At 44.0% G+C, this 24,380-nt stretch overlaps 2 protein-coding genes across 5 annotated transcripts in view; one reads left to right on the top strand and one right to left on the bottom strand.

Annotated features, from left to right (window-relative positions):
• LOC120032507 (cytosolic purine 5'-nucleotidase-like) overlaps window positions 1-3,851 on the bottom strand; it is a 33,238-nt gene extending 29,387 nt beyond the window's left edge. Inside the window, exons 1-2 of one of the 3 annotated variants that reach the window (XM_038978626.1) lie at window positions 3,676-3,851; window positions 625-757 (exon numbers count right to left, since the gene is read on the bottom strand). In XM_038978626.1, the coding sequence (XP_038834554.1) occupies window positions 625-725 (101 nt within the window). In that variant the 5' untranslated portion in view covers window positions 726-757; window positions 3,676-3,851. Of the gene's footprint in view, window positions 1-624; window positions 758-3,669 lie in introns of those variants that run through there. The other 2 variants (XM_038978628.1, XR_005473826.1) reach the window with 2 other exon arrangements.
• A 3,128-nt stretch (window positions 3,852-6,979) lies between these two features.
• On the top strand, window positions 6,980-13,214 carry LOC120032669 (alpha-internexin-like). Of its 2 annotated transcripts, XM_038978868.1 has the most exons (4): window positions 6,980-8,041; window positions 8,822-8,946; window positions 9,501-9,538; window positions 12,746-13,214. In XM_038978868.1, exons 1-4 carry the CDS (start codon window positions 6,980-6,982, stop codon window positions 12,874-12,876), a joined length of 1,356 nt encoding a protein of 451 aa, XP_038834796.1. In that variant the 3' UTR covers window positions 12,877-13,214. The 2 variants fall into 2 exon arrangements, with proteins under 2 accessions (XP_038834796.1, XP_038834795.1); XM_038978867.1 differs by lacking the exon at window positions 12,746-13,214 and having other exon boundaries at window positions 9,501-10,939.
• The last annotated feature ends 11,166 nt before the right edge of the window (window positions 13,215-24,380 follow it).

The raw sequence follows: 24,380 nt of genomic DNA on the forward strand, positions 1-24,380 counted from the left end.
TGTCAGTGATCTATTTAGAATGTAAGGCACACTTAACCAGCATGTCTACCACAGTATTCTGCAGCGATACGCCATCCCATCAGATTTGTGCTTAATGGGCCTATCATTTATTTTTCAACAGGAAAATGACCCAACACACCTCCAGGCTGTGTAAGAGCAATTTGACAAAGAAGGAGAGAGATGGAGTGCTGCATCAGATGACCTGGCCTCCACAATCACCTGACATCAACCCAATTGAGATGATTTAGGATGAGTTGGACCGCAGGGTGAAGGAAAAGCAGCAAACAAGTGCTCGGCATATGTGGGAACTCCTTCAAGACTGTTGGAAAAGCATTCCAGGTGAAGCTGGTTGAGAGAATGCCAAGAGTGTTTAACACTTTTTTGGTTACTACATGATTCCATATGTGTTATTTCATAGTTTTGATGTCTTCACTATTATTCTACAATGTAGAAAATAGTTAAAATAAAGAAAAACCCTTGAATACATACATACATACATACATACATACATACATACATACATACATACATACATACATACATACCTATGGGAACATGTCACCCCTGACAGTATCAATAACTGTGGTAACTAATATGTCACTGACAGTGTCCATCCATACATACCTATGGTAAGCCTCTCTGCGGTACTTCTTCATGGCCAGCCCGTCCATGTTGGCTGGAAGGTCTGCATAGTTCTGCAGTCTGTCGCTCCATGAAGTGGTCATATTTATATCTTTAAAATCCTCTGAAAGTCAATCTAGAGAGGGGGGAAATAAGAGAAATTCACCTTGACATGATTCTGCAGTTTCCTCTTCTTGCGCTTTGAGCATAGGCCTAACTGAACATTATATAGGCTTATCTATTTAGCATCAAATAACTTTGAAATCTTCAAACAGGAGGAGTATGAACTCTCAAAGAGTTCACTACACTAGCTCTGCGGAACCTGTATGAACGAGCCACAGTTGCAAGCCACTGCCTGCCACCTGGCTGCATTTAGACTAATTATGTAGTTCGAAGGCGTGGAGAGCCGCCGGGCGGGGAGAGCCGCCGGGCGGGGAGAGCCGCCGGGCGGGGAGAGCCTAGTCCTCCAGTCACACCAGCCGTTTGTTTTGTCAATGACAGAACAAAAGAGCCACAATAATCTTATCAAATCCCTAAAATACACTAGGCCAAGTCTGTGTACCAAATGGCACCCTATTCCATATATAGTGTACAGGGTACTGCTTGGGACACATCCCTAGTTTGAGTCACTCTTGACTACTAAAGAAATCGAACAGCGAGTGTTGTCAATGTTCACACGTTGCAGTTTGCAGGCCATTTCTATGCAAGACTCGGTAATGAGTTAGAAGAAGAGGGGATGAATGTAAGACTAATTACTGTCCTCATCCTGACTGTGGCTAATGAAAAACGGTCGGCCACCGAGGTGGAAGAAAGTCACTCACTTCTTCTGGGCTACTCAGTTTGAGAGACAAAGAGTTAGGGTAGCTTAGATTAGATTAAGTGGAGAACACGTGAGACGAAATTGGGTTGTACGGTAGGCGTAACACATTACTTTTATTTATTTTTAAATGATAAAAACAGAAATGAAAAGAGCCTTCAGTGCCAGCATGCACATCTGTTCAGTGTTTAGCAGCGTAAAATTCTCAGGGGAAAGATTTATGTTTTTAGCTGTCTCTCCAGAGAATGACCAGTTTTTTAAAACATTAACTGCCTTCTCTATCTCCCAGGAGACTAGGGAAGGGGGCAGGAGAAAAAGCTGAGGTCAGCTTTTCTTTGTCACACAATTTGCAAATGACACAATACACAAACAAGCGAGAAAACCTTGAGGGGTTGAAGGGTGAGGTAGCCAGCAGATCTGACCTTGCTTACAGCAGCACTAGGGTTGTACAGAATTGCTGTTATTAACACACTGTGTGCCAGCGTGAGATAAGGCTCGGGAAATGTACCTCAATCCAGGGATGAGAAATGTGTTGTACTTTGAATTGTCCCGTTATCCCAACTGTTACACCGAGAAGATTGAACCAGTGCTCGTTTTTAGCTGTCGTTCAATCTTCTCATGGTGTAACAGTTGGGATATTGGGACAATTTGGAGTACAACACATTTCGCATCCTTGGATTAAGGTACGGTTTCCGAGCAATACCTCACGTCAGCTCCACGGTGTCTTAACATACACAGGAATGCTGTCCAACCCTAGTGCAGCTGTAAGCAAGCGGGTCAGATCTGCTGGCTAAGGGTGAGGGAAAGACTTATCCCCAGCAACCATGAGTTTCCTCGCTCTCAGCTGTGCTATAAGGAAAAGTGACATTTGATGAGATGCTCTGAAACTGGGTTCAGGCAAAGTGACATCACAGTGTGAACTACTCAACTGAGCAAGTTTTCTAAGGAGGCCAAGGACAGCCCTTGGCATTTTTGGCATAGATAAAAGTTTGCCTATTCCAGCCTTATGCTCCTTGACAAACCAGTGAAGAAATGCAGAGTATAGCTTTATTTAACATTTTGTAATTGGCTATACAATCAAAGACCAAGTTAATATTTTTATCCTCAATAGAAAATTATACAGTGTTCAGACTAGGTCCAAGGTCCTACAGGGAAGACTGGACCTGCCTTGTCAGCCCAATCAATGCCGGATTGGCTGATGATGCACCATGCCAGATATGTTTTTGATTAAACAAATAGATAGCTAACGTTATGTAGCAGCTAACTACTTTTTACGTTTGCTAAAATAATGGGCAAATCAACACAAGGTAAAAGAATGTCAAGTAAACTAGCAGTAACTACTCCATTTGAGTAGCAAGCAAAAATCAGCTGACCTACGCTAGCTAGCATGGTAGCTAACAGAGATTTTGTGGCCAACAAAAAGTGATAAATTAGTTAGCTAGCTAGGTCACATTTTAAATTCAGTAGCTAGGTATGTGCTTTAAAAGGTGCAATATGCATAAATCACTTGCTAATATTTCACCTGAGTTCAGTTTGTGACAAAAGAACCAGTCATTGTGTAGAGAATCATTGTACCATCTAATATATTTTCCATAAACAAAAATATTGTATTTTCAGCTGTTTGAAGCTGGTATACAATACCGAAACTTAAGAACGGGAAGCATAGAAAAAGTGCACATAGAACAGATCTACAGCTTCTTTGACTTGCTTTCAATAATAAAGAAAGATCTATAACCTGTATTTCTATGTGAATTTGGTTGGGTCGCCCAAAAAAAAGTTACATATTGCATCTTTAATAACTAGGTTTAGCTTATTGTTAGCCTGAATATATACTGTAGCTACCTTTTAATTATAGGCTCAGCTCGCGGACGGCTTGTCATTATGCGCTTATCTTGCCAGCACAAACAATGGTCTCTGTCAAATCACCTTTTCTTTACTTGCAGGTCGCCAAGGGGGTTAGCTAGTAATGTAGCTAGTTATAGCTACCTTGTCAGCTAACAGCTGATTAGGGAGTTTAGCATTAAATACTAACGTTAGGCAATTTACAAAATGGACGTTAGCTAAGCCACAATTTAACTATTTTGTCGCATTTATTAGCATTATGCTAAGCTAGCTAGCAGGTTACAAAACAACCATTCACATCTGCTCCCCCTTCACGGAAAAGCCAAAGTGGCAGACTGTCTATAATAGAATAGAACAAAAACGGGTGTTCTGTGACCGATTTTACTTACACTCACCTCCGTATTCCTCGATAAAGCAAAAACTGCACCGTTTGATAATCTGAGCATGCGCTTCATACACGATCAACGTGGAACAAAATCGGAAAAAGTATCTGAAATGCACTCGCAGAAAAACAAGTAGATACGTTATGCATACACAGTCCGTGGAGATATGATTCTTCCGCAATTTCTTGTAAAAGCTCTCTACTGACAGTGGATTGTTACGGAGGCAGTGGGCGGTGTTTTTCTGCTGTAAGGGGGAGGGACATAAATTGTATTATTGAAATGTGATGATTTTAGGCTGAATACAATTCTGATATCATCAATGGGCCATCAATGAGACTACTGTTGCAATTCCTTTCATTCACTAAATGTATTTCTAATACAAATACAATTGTGATTTCGTAATTTCACAAGTTTTACTGCAAACACTATTGCAAACTTTGATTTGTTTTTCCAAATCAATCTATTTACAATTTATACTTATTCTATTAGGCAAATAATTTCTCTATTCTCTATTATTTTGCTGGGTAGGCTCCAGTGAGTAGGCCTACAATAAAACGTTAATAAACCCACACAAAACGTTAATAAGTGCATGGCAGGCAAGGATGTGACTAGGTGGCAGTTCCACATGATGAAGGCCTAAAGGCCAGGCTCCAGTCTGTTATTGCTGTTTCCCTAATCTACCTCTGTGTCTCCGCTGCTGTTTAGCAGTTTTAATGACAGGGGGACAAAATAATGTTTATATCTGTTCAGCCTGCATCTAGGCACCCTATAACACCTCCCCGGTGGCATCAGCTGGAGCTCTGTGTTCAGTGCATGTGTGGGGTCCGATATGACCCTGTCCTGGAGAGAGGAGGGAAGTGTCATGCCTATAATCTTCCCTTCTGTCTTAGTCAGTCTTAAGATTTGGGCTTTCAGCTGCACCGTCAGGTTACCAAACTATGTAACAGTGAGCTGCACCGTCAGGTTACCAAACCATGTAACAGTGAGCTGCACCATCAGGTTACCAAACCATGTAAAAGTGAGATGCACCGTCAGGTTACCAAACCATGTAACAGTGAACTGCACCGTCAGGTTACCAAACCATGTAACAGTGAACTGCACTGTTAAGTTACCAAACCATGTAACAGTGAACTGCACCGTCAGGTTACCAAACCATGTAACAGTGAACTGCACCGTCAAGTTATCAACAATGTAACAGTGAACTGCACCGTCAGGTTACCAAACCATGTAACAGTGAACTGCACTGTTAAGTTACCAAACCATGTAACAGTGAACTGCACTGTCAAGTTAACAAACCATGTAACAGTGAACTGCACCGTCAAGTTACCAAATCATGTAACAGTGAGCTACACCGCCAGGTTACCAAACCATGTAACAGTGAGCTACACCGTCAGGTTACCAAACCATGTAACAGTGAATTGCACCATCAGGTTACCAAACCATGTAACAGTGAGCTACACCGTCAGGTTACCAAACCATGTAACAATAAGCTACACCGTCAGGTTACCAAACCATGTAACAGTGAACTGCACCGTCATGTTACTAAACCATGTAACAGTGAGCTGCACCGTCAGGTTACCAAACCATGTAACATTAAGCTACACCATCAGGTTACCAAACCATGTAACAGTGAACTGCAGCGTCATGTTACCAAACCATGTAACAGTGAGCTGCACCATCAGGTTACCAAAAAATGTAACAGTGAGCTGCACCATCAAGTTATCAAACAATGTAACAGTGAACTGCACCGTCAGGTTACCAAACCATGTAACAGTGAACTGCACCGTCAAGTTATCAAACCATGTAACAGTGAACTGCACCGTTAAGTTATCAAACCATGTAACAGTGAACTGCACCGTCAGGTTACCAAACCATGTAACAGTGAACTGCACCGTCAAGTTATCAAACCATGTAACAGTGAACTGCACTGTTAAGTTATCAAACCATGTAACAGTGAACTGCACCGTCAAGTTATCAAATCATGTAACAGTGAACTGCACCGTCAGGTTACCAAACCATGTAAAAGTGAGATGCACCGTCAAGTTATCAAACCATGTAACAGTGAACTGCACCGTCAAGTTATCAAACCATGTAACAGTGAACTGCACCCTCAGGTTACCAAACCATGTAAAAGTGAGATGCACCGTCAGGTTACCAAACCATGTAACAGTGAACTGCACCGTCAGGTTACCAAACCATGTAAAAGTGAGATGCACCGTCAGGTTACCAAACCATCCATGTACAGTAACAATGCCATAGCGTATGATTGACCCAATAGTAGATTGGTGAATAATCTGCCCACGGGGCATTAGAACCTATCTGTCTATCATCCATCTCATGTCATATTTAAATATATAAATGTCTGCTAAAGTAATTTAGAATTCCAGGCTATATAAACCCAACACTGTCTACATCCATCCATCTAACCATATGCACCTAGCCTTGTATTTAGCTGCATCTGTCCCATCCCAAACTCTGGTGCCGTGCAGTATGAGTTGCATCAACAGAGGGCAGCATCACACAACCATTTCCATGGGAGGCGTGGAGAGAGGTCTGATTCTGGAAAGCTGCATGATGACTAAGGATGATACAGGGATATTTACAAACTAAATCTAGCCATATGTCAGAAATGTGCTCGATCCTCTGCAGGACAATATTTGATGTAAGCTTATTAACGTAGAGACAAGACACTTCATAGTCCATGGTTCATAATTGTAGTGTCAAATTATGTAGAATGACCTTTATTACTTTCAGTAATGGGAGGAGTAGCTCACAAATGGCAGTAACACTTCAGGTTCACCTTCTAAAATAATATACATTTCAGCATTACTACCGGTTTTAGGCTACAGAATACATGTGTTAGGCAGCCTAAAAACGCATCCTAAGTCTAATAGTATTGAGAATGAAAATTGCACAGGTTTAGAACAACATTAAATATAGTTTAGTATAATGTGTCCAGTCTCCTCAGAGGTGAGTGGCTAAAACGAGATAAAATATTTATTTTGCTGATATCAGCACTGCGCCAAAACGGACAGTTCCATCTACCGGCTCTAGCGCCCAAAACAGGTACGGCTCCTTAGGTGTGAGTTTAATCACTAATATAAATGTGGTTATTATCCATTTAAACGTGCTTATAATCAATGACTCAGTATATTTAAGCTATTTGATGAGAGGTTGTTTTACCTGGGACATCTGCAGTGGCCAGTTGGGCAGGCTAGAGGTTGCCATCAGCCGGCATTAATTATAGATCGTTGTGAGGTCCCCCTATAAAAAGGAGACGCGCCCCCTGCTCTGCTCCCTTTCATCACTCGCCAAGATGAGCTACGGATCTGACTTCAATTCCGCCTCTTCCTACCGAAAGATTTTCGGGGAGTCTCCCCGTTACTCCAGCTCTCCATCCCGGATAAGCAATGCCTCTTTACGCAGCGGCGGTTACCGGTCCCAGCCTCAGTCCCGGAGCATGGGCTCTAACCTGGGCTCCTCTTTCCACCAGAAGAGGTCCTCTGGCCGGTCCTACTCGCAGATGCCCATGCCGATGGAGAACTTGGATTTCGCCCAGAGCACGGTGCTCAACAATGAGTTCAAAATCATCCGCACCAACGAGAAGGAGCAGATGATGGGGCTCAATGACCGCTTTGCCATGTTCATCGACAAGGTTCGCAACTTGGAACAGCAGAACAAGGTGCTCGAGACCGAGCTGGTGACCCTGCGTCAGAGGCAGACGGAGCCCTCGCGCCTGGCGGACCTGTACCAGCAGGAGATCCGCGAGCTGCGCTCCCAGCTCGATGAGGTGAACGGTGAGAAGTCCCAGATCCTCATCGAGCGTGACAACATCGAAGAGGACCTGCAGAAGCTCCGTGGCAAATACGATGACGAGTACCGCCTGCGGGAGGAAGCCGAGCAGAACCTCAAGGCGTTCAAGAAGGACGTGGACGACGCCACCATGGTGCGTTTAGACCTGGAGAAGAAGGTAGAATCCCTCCTCGACGAGATCAACTTCATGAGGAAGGTGCACGAGGAGGAGGTGGCCGAGCTCATGAACATGATCCAAGCCGCCCAGGTGTCCGTGGAGATGGAGGTCTCCAAACCTGACCTCACCTCTGCCCTGAAGGAGATCCGAGGCCAGTATGAGTCCATGGCCTCCAAGAACCTCCAGTCCGCCGAGGAGTGGTACAAGTCGAAGTTCGTTGACCTCAATGAGCAGGCCACCCGTAGCCAGGAGGCGATGCGCGCCAGCCGGGAGGAACTCAATGAGTTCAGGAGGCAGCTCCAGTCCAAGACCATCGAGATCGAGAGCCTGAGGGGAACCAACGAGTCCCTGGAAAGGCAGCTCAACGAGATGGAGGAGAGGCACAACCAGGAGATTGGGCAGTACCAGGTAAGACATTATTTGTTTACTTTAAATACACTTAAAAGTTTAAATGTGAGCTTATCTTTATTGCAGTTTGTTTACAAACATGTCCAGGATAAAGCAAGAGATAAAGAACTGTTTAGTTTGGAAAGATGTTGCATTTAACCATGTGTAAAAAAAAAAAAAAAAAAAAAATCTAATTCTGATTAAAAGAAAATCACAATTTCTGTTCTAATAAAATTGGGGAATTTAGCTTTATAACAATTATTTTAGAGCTATTAAATTGTTTTACTAAAATGTACAACACGAGAGCTGTAAAATAAAAGTGTTGAGATGACAATAGGAGCTGTTCACTCTCCATGGTGCTGAAACTATTCCGGTGGCGTGATAAGACGCTCTGTCACCGGTTATAGGGCTGCGGTTGAAAGCGTCTTTTAGCTTTTTTTGAGTTTGGAAGTTGAAAACCACTGTTCTAATTTTAAAATACGCACGCGCCTCTCATTGTAACTGCTTTGTGTTATACTTAGTAACTGAGAAACCCATTGACTGCTCTCTTATAACCGTATTTTATTTGGCGTTAGTGCGTCTCTGTACTGTACATGGTGATTAAATATTCTTAGGAGAGCGGCCTGTTCTTGGTTATTTAAAATCCAATTTATACGTCTTATTGTTATCGTTATTCTCTTGAGTCAGGCATCACCAACACTCAGAAGGTAGGCTATATTAAAACATAGCCTATATCAACACAATTCACTTTTAGGGTTGCCACTGTTTCACAATTTGTTTTCTACTTCAATATGTTACCAGGACAACATGGCCGAGCTGGACAATGACCTGAGGACCACTAAGAGCGAGATGGCTCGTCACCTGCGGGAGTACCAGGACCTGCTGAATGTCAAGATGGCGCTGGATATTGAAATTGCTGCATACAGGTACTTAATATAATCATATATAATAATATAATATATGCAATTTAGCAGATGCTTTTACCCAAAGCCACTTACAGTAATGCATACATTTTACATAGCTTCTATTCACCATTATAATCATAACATTCATCATTGTAATCATAACATCACATTGATCTATTACTGTAACATACAAATTGACATCCTAGCTTTCATATAGTTACAGTAGATTTATTAAGCTTGAAAATGTCTTGCCTAAATACCTGCATGACCAACACTTGATCAGCATCACTTTAAAGATCCTGATCAATCAATGACATAGATTTAGAAGTTTTTAGCCACATGCCCTGAGGTGACTTAGCATTACTCTCCTGGGGTAGCATGGGCTGGTCACGCGACTCGTTTATATTTTAACCTGTATTTAACCAACCCTATCTCTCTCCCTTCCTCCCCTCCCGCTATCTCTTTCTCTACATCTCTCCTTCCTCTCCCTCTTCCCTCTGCCCCTGCTTTCTTCTCCCCCCATCCCTCTCTTCCTCCGTCACACTCCCTCCCTAACACTCCCCCCCTCTCCTCAGGAAACTCCTGGAAGGGGAAGAGACCCGCATCAGCACAGGCATCACCTACTCCAGCCCCGGCATGAACATGAGGTCCTCCGAGATGAGGTCCTTCGGCATGAGGTCCTCCGAGATGAGGTCCTCCAACATGAGGTCCTCCGACATGACCTCCTCCGGCGACGTGGACTTGCCCAGCATGGGCAGCTACAACCAGACCACCAGGTACACCACCATCTCTGGAGGCTCCAAGAAGGACGAGGGAAAGGACCAGGAGGATGGGCAGAGCAAGTCTGGCAAGGGGTCCAACGACGGAGACCAGAAGGAGTCCAGCGACGCCAACTCCACCAACCAGAAAAACTAGACTCTCCCCTTCCCTTAGGTTTAACCTTCCACCTTCCATCCCCTCCCTCCTACTCCCCATCCCCCTCCCCCCCTTCACAGGGGTATTCTCAGAGAGGAATCCGTTATAGTTTAGACTCTACTACTACTAATGTGTAACCTACCACTATCCAACAACCAATCACTTTACTTCTCTCCACTCTACTCTCTTACTATGACAATAACAAAGTAGTTACAGGCACACTTCTGGCCCTATCAGGAGACACGTATGTTATTGTGGTGATAGGAACATACAGTTCAGTACAATACTCAAACAGTTTATTCTCACTTTGGGCTCGCGCTATTGTATGGCACTAGCCTGGTTTAACCAGACTGAACGCTGCACTCACTAGAAACAACAGTGAAACACAGCTAAATCAGTTTGGGACGCCAGGCTAGTTTGGCACCGAGCTGTGATAGATGTCATTCAGTTCAAGAAATAATCATGCACTACTGCCACCGCCTATGATAATATTCTCTATACACATTCCATGGGGGGAGGGGGGGATGTGTGTGTGAGAGTTTGAATTTGTGCACGAAAAACAAAAATCCAAAACATATCAGCTTGTTAACTGTTGTTAATACATCTACTACATCCACATACTACAATATGAATGAAAGCACTTGTATGGTACGGAGGTGAGAGCTAGAGATCGATCACGTTGTTAAAGGAGCACACAGTTATTCAAACTCAGCAGAAAACAAAAAAGATCTGTGATCTTGCTGAGCCATTTTTGCCTTATCTACAATGCAGATAATATTGCGAACTCTGAGTTTCAATGCAATGCAGATAACATTCTATTTTTTTTTTCAGACAAAACATCACGAGTAACAAAATCAGAGTATATCTAAAAGGCTTGTTCGTACCCTGGTCTCGTCACTGTCAATAGCATCTGCCTTATGATCCCGGGCCACTCAAATCTGCATGACAACATGACAACAGCGCGTTGTTTAAACCGCCACCCCTTCTACACCAGAACCAGAGCTCAACCAACAATGGTTCCATCAAAAGCATAATTACTCTCCAAGATTGCTCTTGATGTCAATGAATCAAACTTCTATAAAGGCCCAGTCTAGTCAGAAGCGTGATTTTCCGGTGTTTTATAAATGTTTACACACTATGAGGTTGGAATAATTCTGTGAAATTGTGAAAATGATGATAATGCCCTTTTAGTGTAAGCGCTGATTGATGTTTGAATAGACTGCCTGACATTTCAGCCTGAAAGTGAAACTAGCTAATAATCAAACTGTTATTTGCATGATGTATGTAGCATATCTCAAGCTTGCATGGTGACAGATTGTTAGAGGGCCATACTTCATTTTCACATACTCATAACGTATAGTAGGAAAACAATGGGATGCTAGGTTCCACACTTCATTGCCAATGCTTTACATCGCCAACACTGGTTTTAGAACATGAGGTTGTACGTGCTTAGTTGGCCAGTAGGTTAGACTTGAGATGAATGCCGTCATTCAGACAGGATGTGACTTCGGCACACGCTGCTGACATTGTCCTCAGCTACACTGCCTGGTTCTTGTGTGATGATTCTGCGAATGATGAGGATATTCGTCATGATGAGGGTCATATTCGGGGCACTTATATATCGATCTAGATGGGATTTCATTTGAACTGACGATCAGTTTGTGCAGGCCATGACTGGTTACAAGAAAAGGGGCAATGGGAGAAGTAGAAAGAAAAGTAGGAGGTGTAGGACTGAGAAACAGGGAGAAAGGAAATTAAACAGAGAGAGAGAGAGAGAGAGAGAAGATGAGCTACCTTTAAATTCTCTTTCTCACGACAGGCTCAATCAATCAAATAGAGAATGCGTAGGTAGCGGATGACGTTTTAGCACGAATGCAAGGGCTTCTACATGGTCCAATAGGGTGTGTCGGGCAGAATGGTATGCATAAACTCCATTTCCCACGTTCCATTGCAGACTCCTGAAGCCCGTTTGAATTAACAGCGATGCTCCGAACAGTACCACATCACAACACTACGCCTTAGGAACACAACAACTAACAAGCCAAACAAACAAGTAAACAAAAACAAGCCAGTAGTCCAGAAAAATGGACGGGACCATGATGCTTTTAAAGCACCATGACCTCTGAAAAATACGGCCATGACGGAATTATTATGTCTGTTGTGAATGATTATGAATGATCTCACCAATAGAAATCTGTATGTAAAGAAACTAGGCAGCCCTTTTGTTTCCTTCTTGTGCATTGGCAGGTTTCAACACAACTACTTCTGTCTTCTTACCTCTGTATCTTAGCTTGAGTGCCAGTCTATTTCTGCTATGTTGCCAACTCATTGTCTCTCATTGACACAGAGTTGGCAAGAGAGCACAAACAAATCTGGACCTAGGCTACCTCTGTATCTATGTCTGTCTGACTGTCTGTCACGGCCCTCTAAGCCCTGACCGGCTGCACTCACTCACCCTGCGAATGGAAACCACTGATTGTACAACAAACTACAGAAAGCTGTTGATTGGTGGAGATGTGGTTGCCGTTGTTTTACACGAGGCTTGCGTTACTAAGTGTCTGAGTGTCTGGAGTTGTATGTGTTTGTATATGTGGACAGTTTCCTAGGGGAACTCATAGTGGGGAATCAGGTTGGGAAAATCAGAAAGTTTGGCCTACCGTTTCCTTAATTCTTGAGCTCCAATGTAAAGGAAATTTACAACGGAAAACTGGTTGCAAGTACAAGCACAGCTACATCGACAAGTACAAATATGAGTGCAAGTACAAGTACAGATACAAGTAGCCTTGTACACAACCACAGGTATAAGTTTAGAATAGCTATGACTTCAACGTAATCAAGAGGGTCACAGGTGTCTAAATACCATTGCAACAAGCCTCTACAACAAACCTCACTACTACTACTGCAGCACTGCCAAACTTTTCTAAAATGCATGTGCGACAAAAACAACTGTTTGTGTACAAAATAGAGCTGTTCTTGAATACCCGTTGCCACGCAAAACCAAAACCGACGAATAATACAAAACAAAACATGGAATGAATGCTATAGTGTTGACAAAATGCCTTAAAACACCAGCCGCTTTCTAGCTGAATGAATCCCGACTTGCCCTTCAAGTTAAACTTCCACTTAGCCTCCCATAGATAGCAACGCAAGTGAAAATATGACTTAAGTGGAAGTTGGGATTCATGTGCGTCCACGTGTGGTTATGTTTAGGATGTTTTATTCTCAACTATCTTTCTCTCTCGAGCGTTAAGAGCAACAGCTACCATGCTAAACTGAATAACTGAAAACGTGTAAACGCTTAGTATCTGAATGTAGTTGATAGACTATGCTCTGACTCTGTATCTTACTGCTGATGTATGGCACACACCAATAAAGACTAGACGTTATTAAGACTGTATTTCTGGACTTGTTGTGTCTTTCTGATGGGTTTTTAAAGGACTTGCCTGGTGGAGTAAGCGAGCATACCAAACTGGGCACAGGCGTCAATTCCACGTCTATTCCACGTCGGTTCAATGTGATTTCATTGAAATGACGTGGAAACAACGTTGATTCAGCCAGTGTGTGCCCAGCGGAGTGCACTAACTATTTGACTTCCGATGCGCTGTAACACATTAGACCCAAACTCAACCTTTTACAGTAATGTCTCCTGTGTGCACTCAGTCACGGGACATCTCAACCAAGCCAAATGACATCGTACATCGACGAATGGGTGGATCCTACGATAAAGTAGTCATTTTTAAGCGGTAATGCAGTCATTATGGTGGTAATGGACCAATCAAGCGAGGTTTAATACATCTATGAAGAAAACATGTAATCCCATTTACTAATGAGATTCTAATCTTATTCCGACACAAGATTAACAGTGGTATGATGGAAAGTGGTTTTCCACTCTTGGTCACGCTAGGTAAATGAATCTAAGAAATATGCAGGATCTCAGTTTAGATTAATCAATTATTCTCAGCTTTAAGTGAGCGTCTTCTGTGATTCATCTAGCGTTACATGTGTTAATGATTCTATCAAAGCCTAGGTTGTTCATTAGAAGTTGAATGTGCAATAGATAACTACATTAGTAGACCCATTCACTCTCGCAGTTCACTTTCCAGTTAGAGCGCTTTTGTTCATTTTGTTAATGATGAAAGAAGTAGGTAGGAATGTAGGAATGTAAGAATAATCATTGAACAATTCACAAATAAATTCATGAATAAAGAACGAAAGATGTTCATTTCATTTGAATATCCCGCCCCTCCATCTGTCAGGTGGGAAATGAATGACAGTTGTTGTAGATGTTTGAACATCTCTGTGTAAAGAAGTGATGCTGAGACAATAAGGGCACAACCACCTTGACCGTTTGGTTATGGCTGTTGTCTGCTCTCCAGGGTCATGGTAGAGAGACACCTTTATAGATTGTCTGCTGTGTTGACCTTTGTATCTCTTCCTCTACCTACCTCATACACACACAAGCGTACACACACACACACACACACACACACAAGTCCCTTCCAACACCTCCATGGAGCCCCTGTAAGTCCCTCTCTCCCTGCAGCCTCGGTCTGTGGGCCGGGCCGAATTGGGCTGGGTGGTTCTGTGTGTGTGACGCACTCTGCAGTCCTTCAAAGATTTATACCCCTGCAATGCTGCCGAGGGGAAGGTCTAGCGAGAGGCTCACACAGTGGCACGCCATGTAAAAGCCCTGTTATGAAACAGCCCGCCCTGCATCAGATCAGACCATCCTGCATCGGAGCTATGCCTTTTTACCTTGTTATGCAGGTCCCAACTTAACAACCCGGCTCAGAACATTCAGAGATGTTACCAGATATGTATTTTAGAGAGTGAAACAAATGCTTTGAAGAGAAACTGTAAAGTAGGATATCATGCACTAAGCCATGGGATCCGTTTACCTGTGTCACTCTGCGGGGTGCTGAAACTAATTATGAAGCTGAAATACACTGTCAAGAGTGGATGGCTCAGAGGGCAATGCAAGAAACAATCACAATCACACAAGGTCAGTGTAGTGTGCTGATGGCTAATTTCCTGCTAGCGGCAGCATGTTGCGCACATGCAGTTGGCACACTGTGTCATGCATAATGTTTTCCTTACAGTGTAAAGTATGAACTTTAATGACTTAGTTGGAGTGTATTGGATATGCTTCAGTAGGGACAAACTCTGGATAACCCCAGTAGCTCCATAGCGTGATAGCGGCATATGTTCTAAAATACCTCTACAACGAACTACGTGAACAGAGAGAGGAATGACCAAGGCAATCATGACTAGTCAGCTTGTCAGGCAATGGCATCTGTTTTGAGGAAACATTCTCTCTCTTTCTCCGTTTCTATCTCTCTCAACTTCTCTCTCTATCGCTATCTCTATATATCTCTCTCGGGGTCTCTCTCTCCCTGTTTCACCCCTGTTCTCTCTCCCTCTCGCTCTCCCTCCCTCCCTTTCGCCCTCCCTCCTCATCCTCCCTCTCTCTCTGTGAGGGATGTTCTGAAAAATAAACATGTTTTATCTTTCCGGTGTCATGGCGATGAGTCTCAATCTCCTCTCTGTTGGCGGTGGACGGGGCAATGACAATCAGGCCAGGGACAGTGGCTGTGGACACACACACAGTTGACTGGGGCTGGGAGAACGAGGGAGGCCATAAACTTCATCTGGCCATCAGCGCCTCGGATCAATGCAATCGCTCCTCTGTGGGAGAACAGGAGAAGGAGTGAGTCATCATGGTACCAGGCAGGTCACCCGTGATACAAGTCAGTATTCAACGTCCATCCATGTCTGAGGACGTCGGGAGATCACGTGGAAACCAGGCACTAGGAGCAACAGTGAGCGCTGTTACCTTCAAGTAGGTTTCAGGTTTGTGGATGGGGATGGCGAATGGGCACCAAACGTTGCATGTTCGAATCCAGCGATATCATTTTTAGTTTTTTTTGTTTTAAGCCTATCCCAAACCTTAACCCTTACCTTAACCATTCGGAGTTAATGCCTTGAACACTTCGAAATTTGAAAATGAAACATGGATGAAGGAGTAATTTTGACGTGAGACTGTGAGAGCTTGTAGCACAGCACGGACAGATGCAGAGTCACACACACAGATGCACATATTCACATACGCACACATCACGCACACACACATCCATACACACACACTCCCATAAATCATCTCATTACTTCATCAGTCACTACTTACTGTGACAAGTATGGACAGTACATCAAAATCCCTGAACCCAAGGGCCCACTGAAAACAACACTTACGATACATTACCATTACATACTATATATATTCCCTATAGCAACAGTATGATATCAGCCTGCAGCCTATTCTAATGAAATGAAATCTCCCACAGCTCTGACCTCTGCTGCTCCTTACCCCGGTGGGAGTAGACCCATTCATCACACTCTCTCAAAGGCTTACCTGTCACTTAGTCCACCCACAGACCCATAAACACAGCACACACACACACACACACACACATGTGCGCATGGAAGCGGATGCACACACGGGGACACACACACACACACATAAATGCGCAGACACACACAGTCTCTCCCACCCACCACTACTTCAATGGGCCGTAAAAAAACACATTCCGGAATCAAGGCAAGGAATACGACTGTTACTGAAAAATTCCTGAAGTTGTAGCTTTAACCCACATGTTATGTATCACCTGATGGCAGACAGGAGGAGGGAGGAATTAGTGGTTGTAAAATGGTGGACGTGCTGCAGTCTCCCATCTCAAGGTCTCGTTAGAAAGTGATTTATCATCTTGAGAGGTCACCGTCCAGGGCTGTTGATGTCATCAGTAGGCGACCTGAGGGTTATCGTTAAGCTTGAACTCTGTGCCTGATGAATGTGAGAGAATAGTATGGCCTTCAATCTTTTACCAGTGGAGGCTGGTGGGAGGAGCTATAGGAGGACGGGCTCATTGTAATGGCTGGAATAGAATGAATAGACAGAAGTCAAACATGTGGATTGATGTGTTTTATATTGTTCCAAATAATTCCATTCCAGCCATTACAACGAGCCCATCCTCCAATACTGACCAGAACGTGAATATGTAAATAGGCATGTTGTATTAAACACACTGGAATATGCAGGTGGAATATGCAGATGCTGTGTATAGGACCTATGATCTATTTATCCAATCTTTGTAATGTTTCAAAATCCTTTTTTTCTTGGCAGACATAGACAATCAACATGTAAAAACAACAACTATTAGGAAAACACTTCATAGCTTGGTCTCGTTACCTGTGAACAAAGTGTTAATTCGGGGTCGCTAGCGGCTGCTGTTGCCTTGGATACTGTTGCTAACGTCCCGCTGTGCTCTAGCGGCCTTGAGAGCGACCTCTCAGACAAATTGGGCAGTCAGGAAGATAGACAGACACACACACACACACACACACACACACACACACACACACACACACACACACACACACACACACACACACACACACACACACACACACACACACACACACACACACACACACACACACACACACACACACACACACACACACACTCAGTCCTGTTAGTGCCTGGTGTTGCATCCAAAAGTCTAAGAAGATCAGACATCACAGTTTAAATTCATGGTCCAGTATCCTCTCAGTCGATAGGATCCCAAGCGTACAGGGTCAGTAGTCACTGTCCAGTATCCTCTCAGTCGATAGGATCCCAAGCGTACAGGGTCAGTAGTCACTGTCCAGTAACCTCTCAGTCAATAGGATCCCAAGCGTACAGGTTCAATAGTCAGGGACCAGTCATTGTATCATTCAGCGGCTGCACCCAGAGCCCCAGCTGATCATAGTACAGGGACTATTACAAACAGGACAGTATGTTTTTAATCATGGTGAATTCGCATAGAGGTGTGTTGTGTGCTGTCGTGGCAGTTTATTGTGATTGGAAAGTGTCCCACATCCAGCAAATAATAGTCTGGTGTTGTTTTAGTAGCCTACTGCCAGCAGTAGCTTTATCTCAGTACTCTGACAGTCTCCAATGTCCCGGCCCATTACACAGGCGCAGAGTAACCTGCTGTGGTGCCCCTCTGGGAAATCAGAGAAACAGCATAAGTCAAATGATGTGGGAGCCCAGAGTCCAACAATCACTATTACTGCAGATTAAAAGGTTGTATAAGGTGCCTGCAGTGAACGTCAAAAACAAAAGGTGTCTTCAACAGAAGAGCTGCAGGGGCTAAGAATAATACAGGATATTGACATGGTAAAGGCCTAAAAATAGAATATTGGTAAGGTAATAAAACCAAAAGAACATGTGACCATCAAAACTATAACAAAAGCACTGCATGGACTAAAAATAGCGTATTGATAAAGAAAATCCCACTGAGCACACACTGGTTGAATCAACGATGTTTCCACATCATTTGAATGAAATTACATTGAACCAACATGGAATAGACGTTGAATTGACATCTGTGCCCAGTGGGATAATCCAGAAACCAAGAGTATGTCCAAACAAAAAATAATACAGCTAGCAGCTATACCAAACCAAATCTCCAATTACTACAACCAGTGCTTCCCCATGAATGAGAAAAAAACTGTGTCACATGACCCAAAAGGATAAGTGACTCAGGACTCTCCCTGCTATGAAAACAGCGTGTTTTCCCCCCAGCTGGTGCTAATTATAGATCAGACTGACTCAACAGAGCGAGACAGACAGACGCAGTTAAACCCTGAACAAAGGGATCGGCTGTGCTGCTGCTGTCACCATGGACACCATGCACTCGTCTTATATAATCTCCCCTGAAGGAGATGGAACAGTCTATTCCCTGGTATTATCTGTACTGAGCCCAGAGCCCCGAGCCCCCGAACCCTGAGCCCTGAGCCCTGAACCCCGAACCCTGAGGGGTCCAGCAGCAGAGGCAGAAGAAACAGAACAGACCTACAGTATCTAACCCCATTAGAGACTCAGTAACAGTTCAACAAGATACACACACACCCACACACACACACATCCCACCCCATCAGCCTAACTGTTCAGATGGATAGACAGACCAGCCTAGGGAGGAAGACAGTGTTATTCTCTGTCTCTTTATACAGCTGACTGGGTTGGTGTGCAATATGAGAATCCAGCTGAGCTCTCCCCTGTCTGTCATACAGCAAGCTAGAATGGGAACACACAGTCAGCTCTCCCCTGTCTGTCATACAGCAAGCTAGAATGGGAATACACAGTCAGCTGTCCCCTGTCTGTCAAACAGCAAGCTAGAATGGGAATACACAGTCAGCTCTCCCCTGTCTGTCATACAGCAAGCTAGAATGGGAATACACAGTCAGCTGTCCCCTGTCTGTCATACAGCAAGCTAGAATGGGAATACACAGTCAGCTCTCCCCTGTCTGTCATACAGCAAGCTAGAATGGGAATACACAGTCAGCTGTCCCCCGTCTGTCATACAGCAAGTTAGAATGGGAATACACAGTCAGCTCTCCCCTGTCTGTCATACAGCAAGCTAGAATGGGAATACACAGTCAGCTCTCTCCTGTCTGTCATACAGCAAGCTAGAATGGGAATACACAGTCAGCTCTCCCCTGTCTGTCATACAGCACGCTAGAATGGGACTATTCAGTCAGCTCTCCCCTGTCTGTCACACAGCAAGCTAGAATGGGAATACACAGTCAGCTCTCCCCTGTCTGTCATACAGCAAGCTAGAATGGGAATACACAGTCAGCTCTCCCCCGTCTGTCATACAGCAAGATAGAATGGGAATATTCAGTCAGCCCTCCCTTGTCTGTCATACAGCAAGCTAGAATGGGAATACACAGTCAGCTCTCCCCTGTCTGTCATACAGCAAGCTAGAATGGGAATACACAGTCAGCTCTCCCCTGTCTGTCATACAGCACGCTAGAATGGGAATACACAGTCAGCTCTCCCCTGTCTGTCATACAGCAAGCTAGAATGGGAACACACAGTCAGCTCTCCCCTGTCTGTCATACAGCACGCTAGAATGGGACTATTCAGTCAGCTCTCCCCTGTCTGTCACACAGCAAGCTAGAATGGGAATACACAGTCAGCTCTCCCCTGTCTGTCATACAGCAAGCTAGAATGGGAATACACAGTCAGCTCTCCCCTGTCTGTCATACAGCACGCTAGAATGGGAATACACAGTCAGCTCTCCCCTGTCTGTCATACAGCAAGCTAGAATGGGAATACACAGTCAGCTGTCCCCTGTCTGTCATACAGCAAGCTAGAATGGGAATACACAGTCAGCTCTCCCCTGTCTGTCATATAGCAAGCTAGAATGGGAATACACAGTCAGCTCTCCCCCGTCTGTCATACAGCAAGCTAGAATGGGAATACACAGTCAGCTCTCCCCTGTCTATCATACAACAAGCTAGAATGGGAATACACAGTCAGCTCTCCCCTGTCTGTCATACAGCAAGCTAGAATGGGAATACACAGTCAGCTCTCCCCCGTCTGTCATACAGCACGCTAGAATGGGAATACACAGTCAGCTCTCCCCCGTCTGTCATACAGCAAGCTAGAATGGGAATACACAGTCAGCTCTCCCCCGTCTGTCATATAGCAAGCTAGAATGGGAATACACAGTCAGCTCTCCCCCGTCTGTCATACAGCAAGCTAGAATGGGAATACACAGTCAGCTCTCCCCTGTCTATCATACAACAAGCTAGAATGGGAATACACAGTCAGCTCTCCCCTGTCTATCATACAGCAAGCTAGAATGGGAATACACAGTCAGCTCTCCCCCGTCTGTCATATAGCAAGCTAGAATGGGAATACACAGTCAGCTCTCCCCCGTCTGTCATATAGCAAGCTAGAATGGGAATACACAGTCAGCTCTCCCCTGTCTATCATACAACAAGCTAGAATGGGAATATACAGTCAGCTCTCCCCTGTCTGTCATATAGCAAGCTAGAATGGGAATACACAGTCAGCTCTCCCCCGTCTGTCATATAGCAAGCTAGAATGGGAATACACAGTCAGCTCTCCCCTGTCTGTCATACAACAAGCTAGAATGGGAATATTCAGTCAGCTCCCCTCTGTGTACATTGAAGGTTCTGCTGCATGGTCTTTATGATAGTGATACTGCATAAGGCATTTAAATTACTCTGCTGTAATACAGTATAGAGTAATAATCATACAGATGTAGGATCTTAATTTAAGGCAGTTTTCTACAGCAGGAAAATAATCCTGCAGCAACAGGAAATGTGAATTATTATGTGGATTGTAATTTCTGGACATTTTCGTAGGGGTTGATACATTTTTCGTAAGGGAAAATCAAGACTGACATTTCTAAGTGGAAATTACAAACTTCGGAAGCCTTTTTTATCCCACCCCTTTTTCTCCTCAATTTTGAGATATCCAATTGGTAGTTACAGTCTTGTCCCATCGCTGCAATTCCCGTACGGACTTGGTAGAGAGCCGTGCGTCCTCCAAAACACGACCCCGCCAAGCCGCACTGCTTCTTGACATAATGCGCGCTTAACTCGGAAGCCAGCCGCACCAATGTGTCGGAGGAAACACCGTACACCTAGTCGATCGTGTCAGCGTGCATTGCGCCCACCCCGCCACAGGAGTTGCTAGAGCGCAATGGAACAAGGACAACCCGGCCGGCTAAACCCGCCCCTAACCCGGACAACGCTGGGCCAATTGTCCGTCGCCTCATGGGTCTCACGGTCGCGGCCGGCTGTAACACAGCCTGGGATCGAACCAGGATCCGTAGTGATGCAGTGCCTTCGACCGCTGCACCACTTGGGAGGCCCAGAAGCCTTTGTAAACCTTAAATACACAAGTTTTACATTTCAGCATTGCAGGAAAGTTCTCCTGGAATGGGGTGATCAAAATAAGATCCTACATCTGTATCCATTGAGGATAAAAGCCTCCTTTCTCCTGTCTTTACATTCAACATTCTGGAATATAGCCCTTAGATATATAACCGCTATACATATATTGATGGATTATAGTTAGTGTTGTGAGGCAGTGTGTTGATGTGGAGTGTGTCTCTGCAAAACCCCTCTTAAAGCCAAGCCTTTTCTCCTCCTGTCCCTGGGGAGCCCAACGCCACGTCACGCCACTGCCGTTGTGACTGCGGCAGAGGATGGCACACTCAGAGAGAGAAAGAGACAGTGTGGGTAGATCACAGCATAAACGCAGGATAGCATTTGTTTTCATTTGCATTAGTTTACATTACAAGTGATTGTTTTTGCAGACTTACAGTATAACACATTCATCTTAGAATTGCATAGCAACATGTTCCTTGTTGTACATCACATGGCAGAGAAAAGCAGTCAGACCACATAAAATAAATACTACAGTGTACTATAGAATACTACTTACTATGGAATTACAGTGCATGCAGAAAGTATTCAGACCCTTTATCCAAATTTTGTTACGTTACAGCCTTATTCTAAAATAGATTAAATTGTTTTTTCCCCTCATCAATCTACACACAATACCCCAGAATGACAAAACAAAAACAGATATTGACATTTTTGCTAATTTATTAGAAAAATAATCACTGAAAAATAACATTTACATAAGTATTCAGACACTTAACTCATTACTTTGTTAAAGCACCTTTGGCAGAAATTACAGCCTTGAGTGTTCTTGGGTATGACGCTACAAGCTTGGCACATCTGTATTTGGGGAGTTTTTCCCCATTCTTCTCTGCAGATTCTCACAAGCTCTGTCAGGCTGGATGGGGAGCGTCGCTGCACAGCTATTTTCAGGTCTCTCCAGAAATGTTAGATCGGGTTCAAGTCCGGGCTCTGGCTGGGCCACTCAAGGACATTTAGAGACTTGTCCCGAAGCCACTTCCTGTTGGAAGGTGAACCTTCGCCCCAGTCTGAGATCCTGAGTGCTCTGGAGCAGGTTTTCATCAAGGATCTTTCTGTACCTTGCTCCGTTCATCTTTCCCTCGATCCTGACTAGTCTCCCACTCCCTGCCGCTGAAAAACATCCCCACAGCATGATGCTGCCAACACCATGCTTCACCTTTGGGATGGTGCCAGGTTTCCTCCAGATGTGACGCTTAGCATTCAGGCCAAAGATAATCTTGTTTCTCATGGTCTGAGAGTCCTTTAGGTGCCTTTTGGCATACTCCAATTGGGCCGTCATGTGCCTTTTACTGAGGAGTGGCTTCCGTCTGGCCACTCTACCATAAAGGCCTGATTGGTGGAGTGCTGCAGAGATGGTTGTCCTTCTGGAAGGTTCTCCCATCTCCACAGAGGAACTCTGAAGCTCTGTCAGAGTAACCGTAGGTTTCTTGGTCACCTCCCTGACCAAGGCCCTTCTACCCCGATTGCTCAGTTTGGTCGGGCGGCCAGCTCTAGGAAGAGTCTTTGTGGTTCCAAACTTCTTCCATTTAAGAATGATGGAGGCCACTGTGTTCTTGGGGACTTTCAATACTGCAGAAATGTTATGGTACCCTTCTGTGCCTCGACACAATCCTATCTCAGAGCTCTACGGACAATTCCTTTGACCTCCTGGCTTGGTTTTTGCTCTGACATGCACTGTCAACTGTGGGACCTTATATAGACAGGTGTGTGCCTTTCCAAATCATGTCCAATCAATTGAATTTACTACAGGTGGACTCCAATCAAGTTGAAGAAACATCTCACGGATGATCAATGGAAACAGGATGCATCTGAGCTCAATTTCGAGTCTCATAGCAAACGGTCTGAATACTTATGTAAATACATTTGAAAAAATATCTAAAAACCTGTTTTCGCTTTGTCATTATGAGGTATTGTGTGTCGATTGATGAGGGGGAAAAAACTATTTAATAAATTTTAGAATCAGGCTGTAACGTAACAAAATATGGAAAAACTCAAGCGGTCTGAATACTTTCCGAATGCATTGTATATTGTGCCACTGGCCTGAGACAATTGACATTCAATATGTAGCCGTTAACTAGCTAGCTAACTTAGCTGGTTCATTGTTGCCCATGCAAGGAAGTTAGGCTAACAAGCGTTTTAGCTAGATAGCCTATGAAAATAAAAACTAAAAGCGTACTGCATGACAGAGCCATAGACCATTTTGCCAACATGAAAGAGAGGAGGATGGCATTGGTTTTCAGCTAGTTTGTAAGTAGGGAGAGTCAAAAACATGTTTTTACTTGCGCACCCATGTACACGTGCGCACACACAGACACACACACGCACACAGACAGAAATAAGTACCATAGACAGCCACATGATATTTAGCAACATTGATCGGACTAAGTTGTTTTTGGTATCTTTAAGTTTGTTTTCAGTGTATTAAACTAAGCATATATAGCCTTGTTGATTTGATGATGTTTAAATGTTTAAGTGTAAATGGTGCTGGAATAGCGGAGGCAGTGCTCCTGTTGTCTTTGTGATGATTTGCGGTAACTCTGTGCTTCTAAATTAGTAGTTGTTTAGTAAACTGTCAAACATTAACTTGCTTTACCATGTTGCCGGTCATATAACTGTTTGTTCCATGAAATATTTGCTTTGTAGACTTCACCGGACAGACGTTGCTCTCCGGTTCTGTGATGAAACAAACATATGTGTAGTTGAATTTAATCCGCCACTTTGTGACTGTTGTCTTT

The sequence above is a fragment of the Salvelinus namaycush genome, chromosome 39 (assembly GCF_016432855.1).
Source record: "Salvelinus namaycush isolate Seneca chromosome 39, SaNama_1.0, whole genome shotgun sequence".
Classification (NCBI taxonomy): domain Eukaryota; kingdom Metazoa; phylum Chordata; class Actinopteri; order Salmoniformes; family Salmonidae; genus Salvelinus; species Salvelinus namaycush.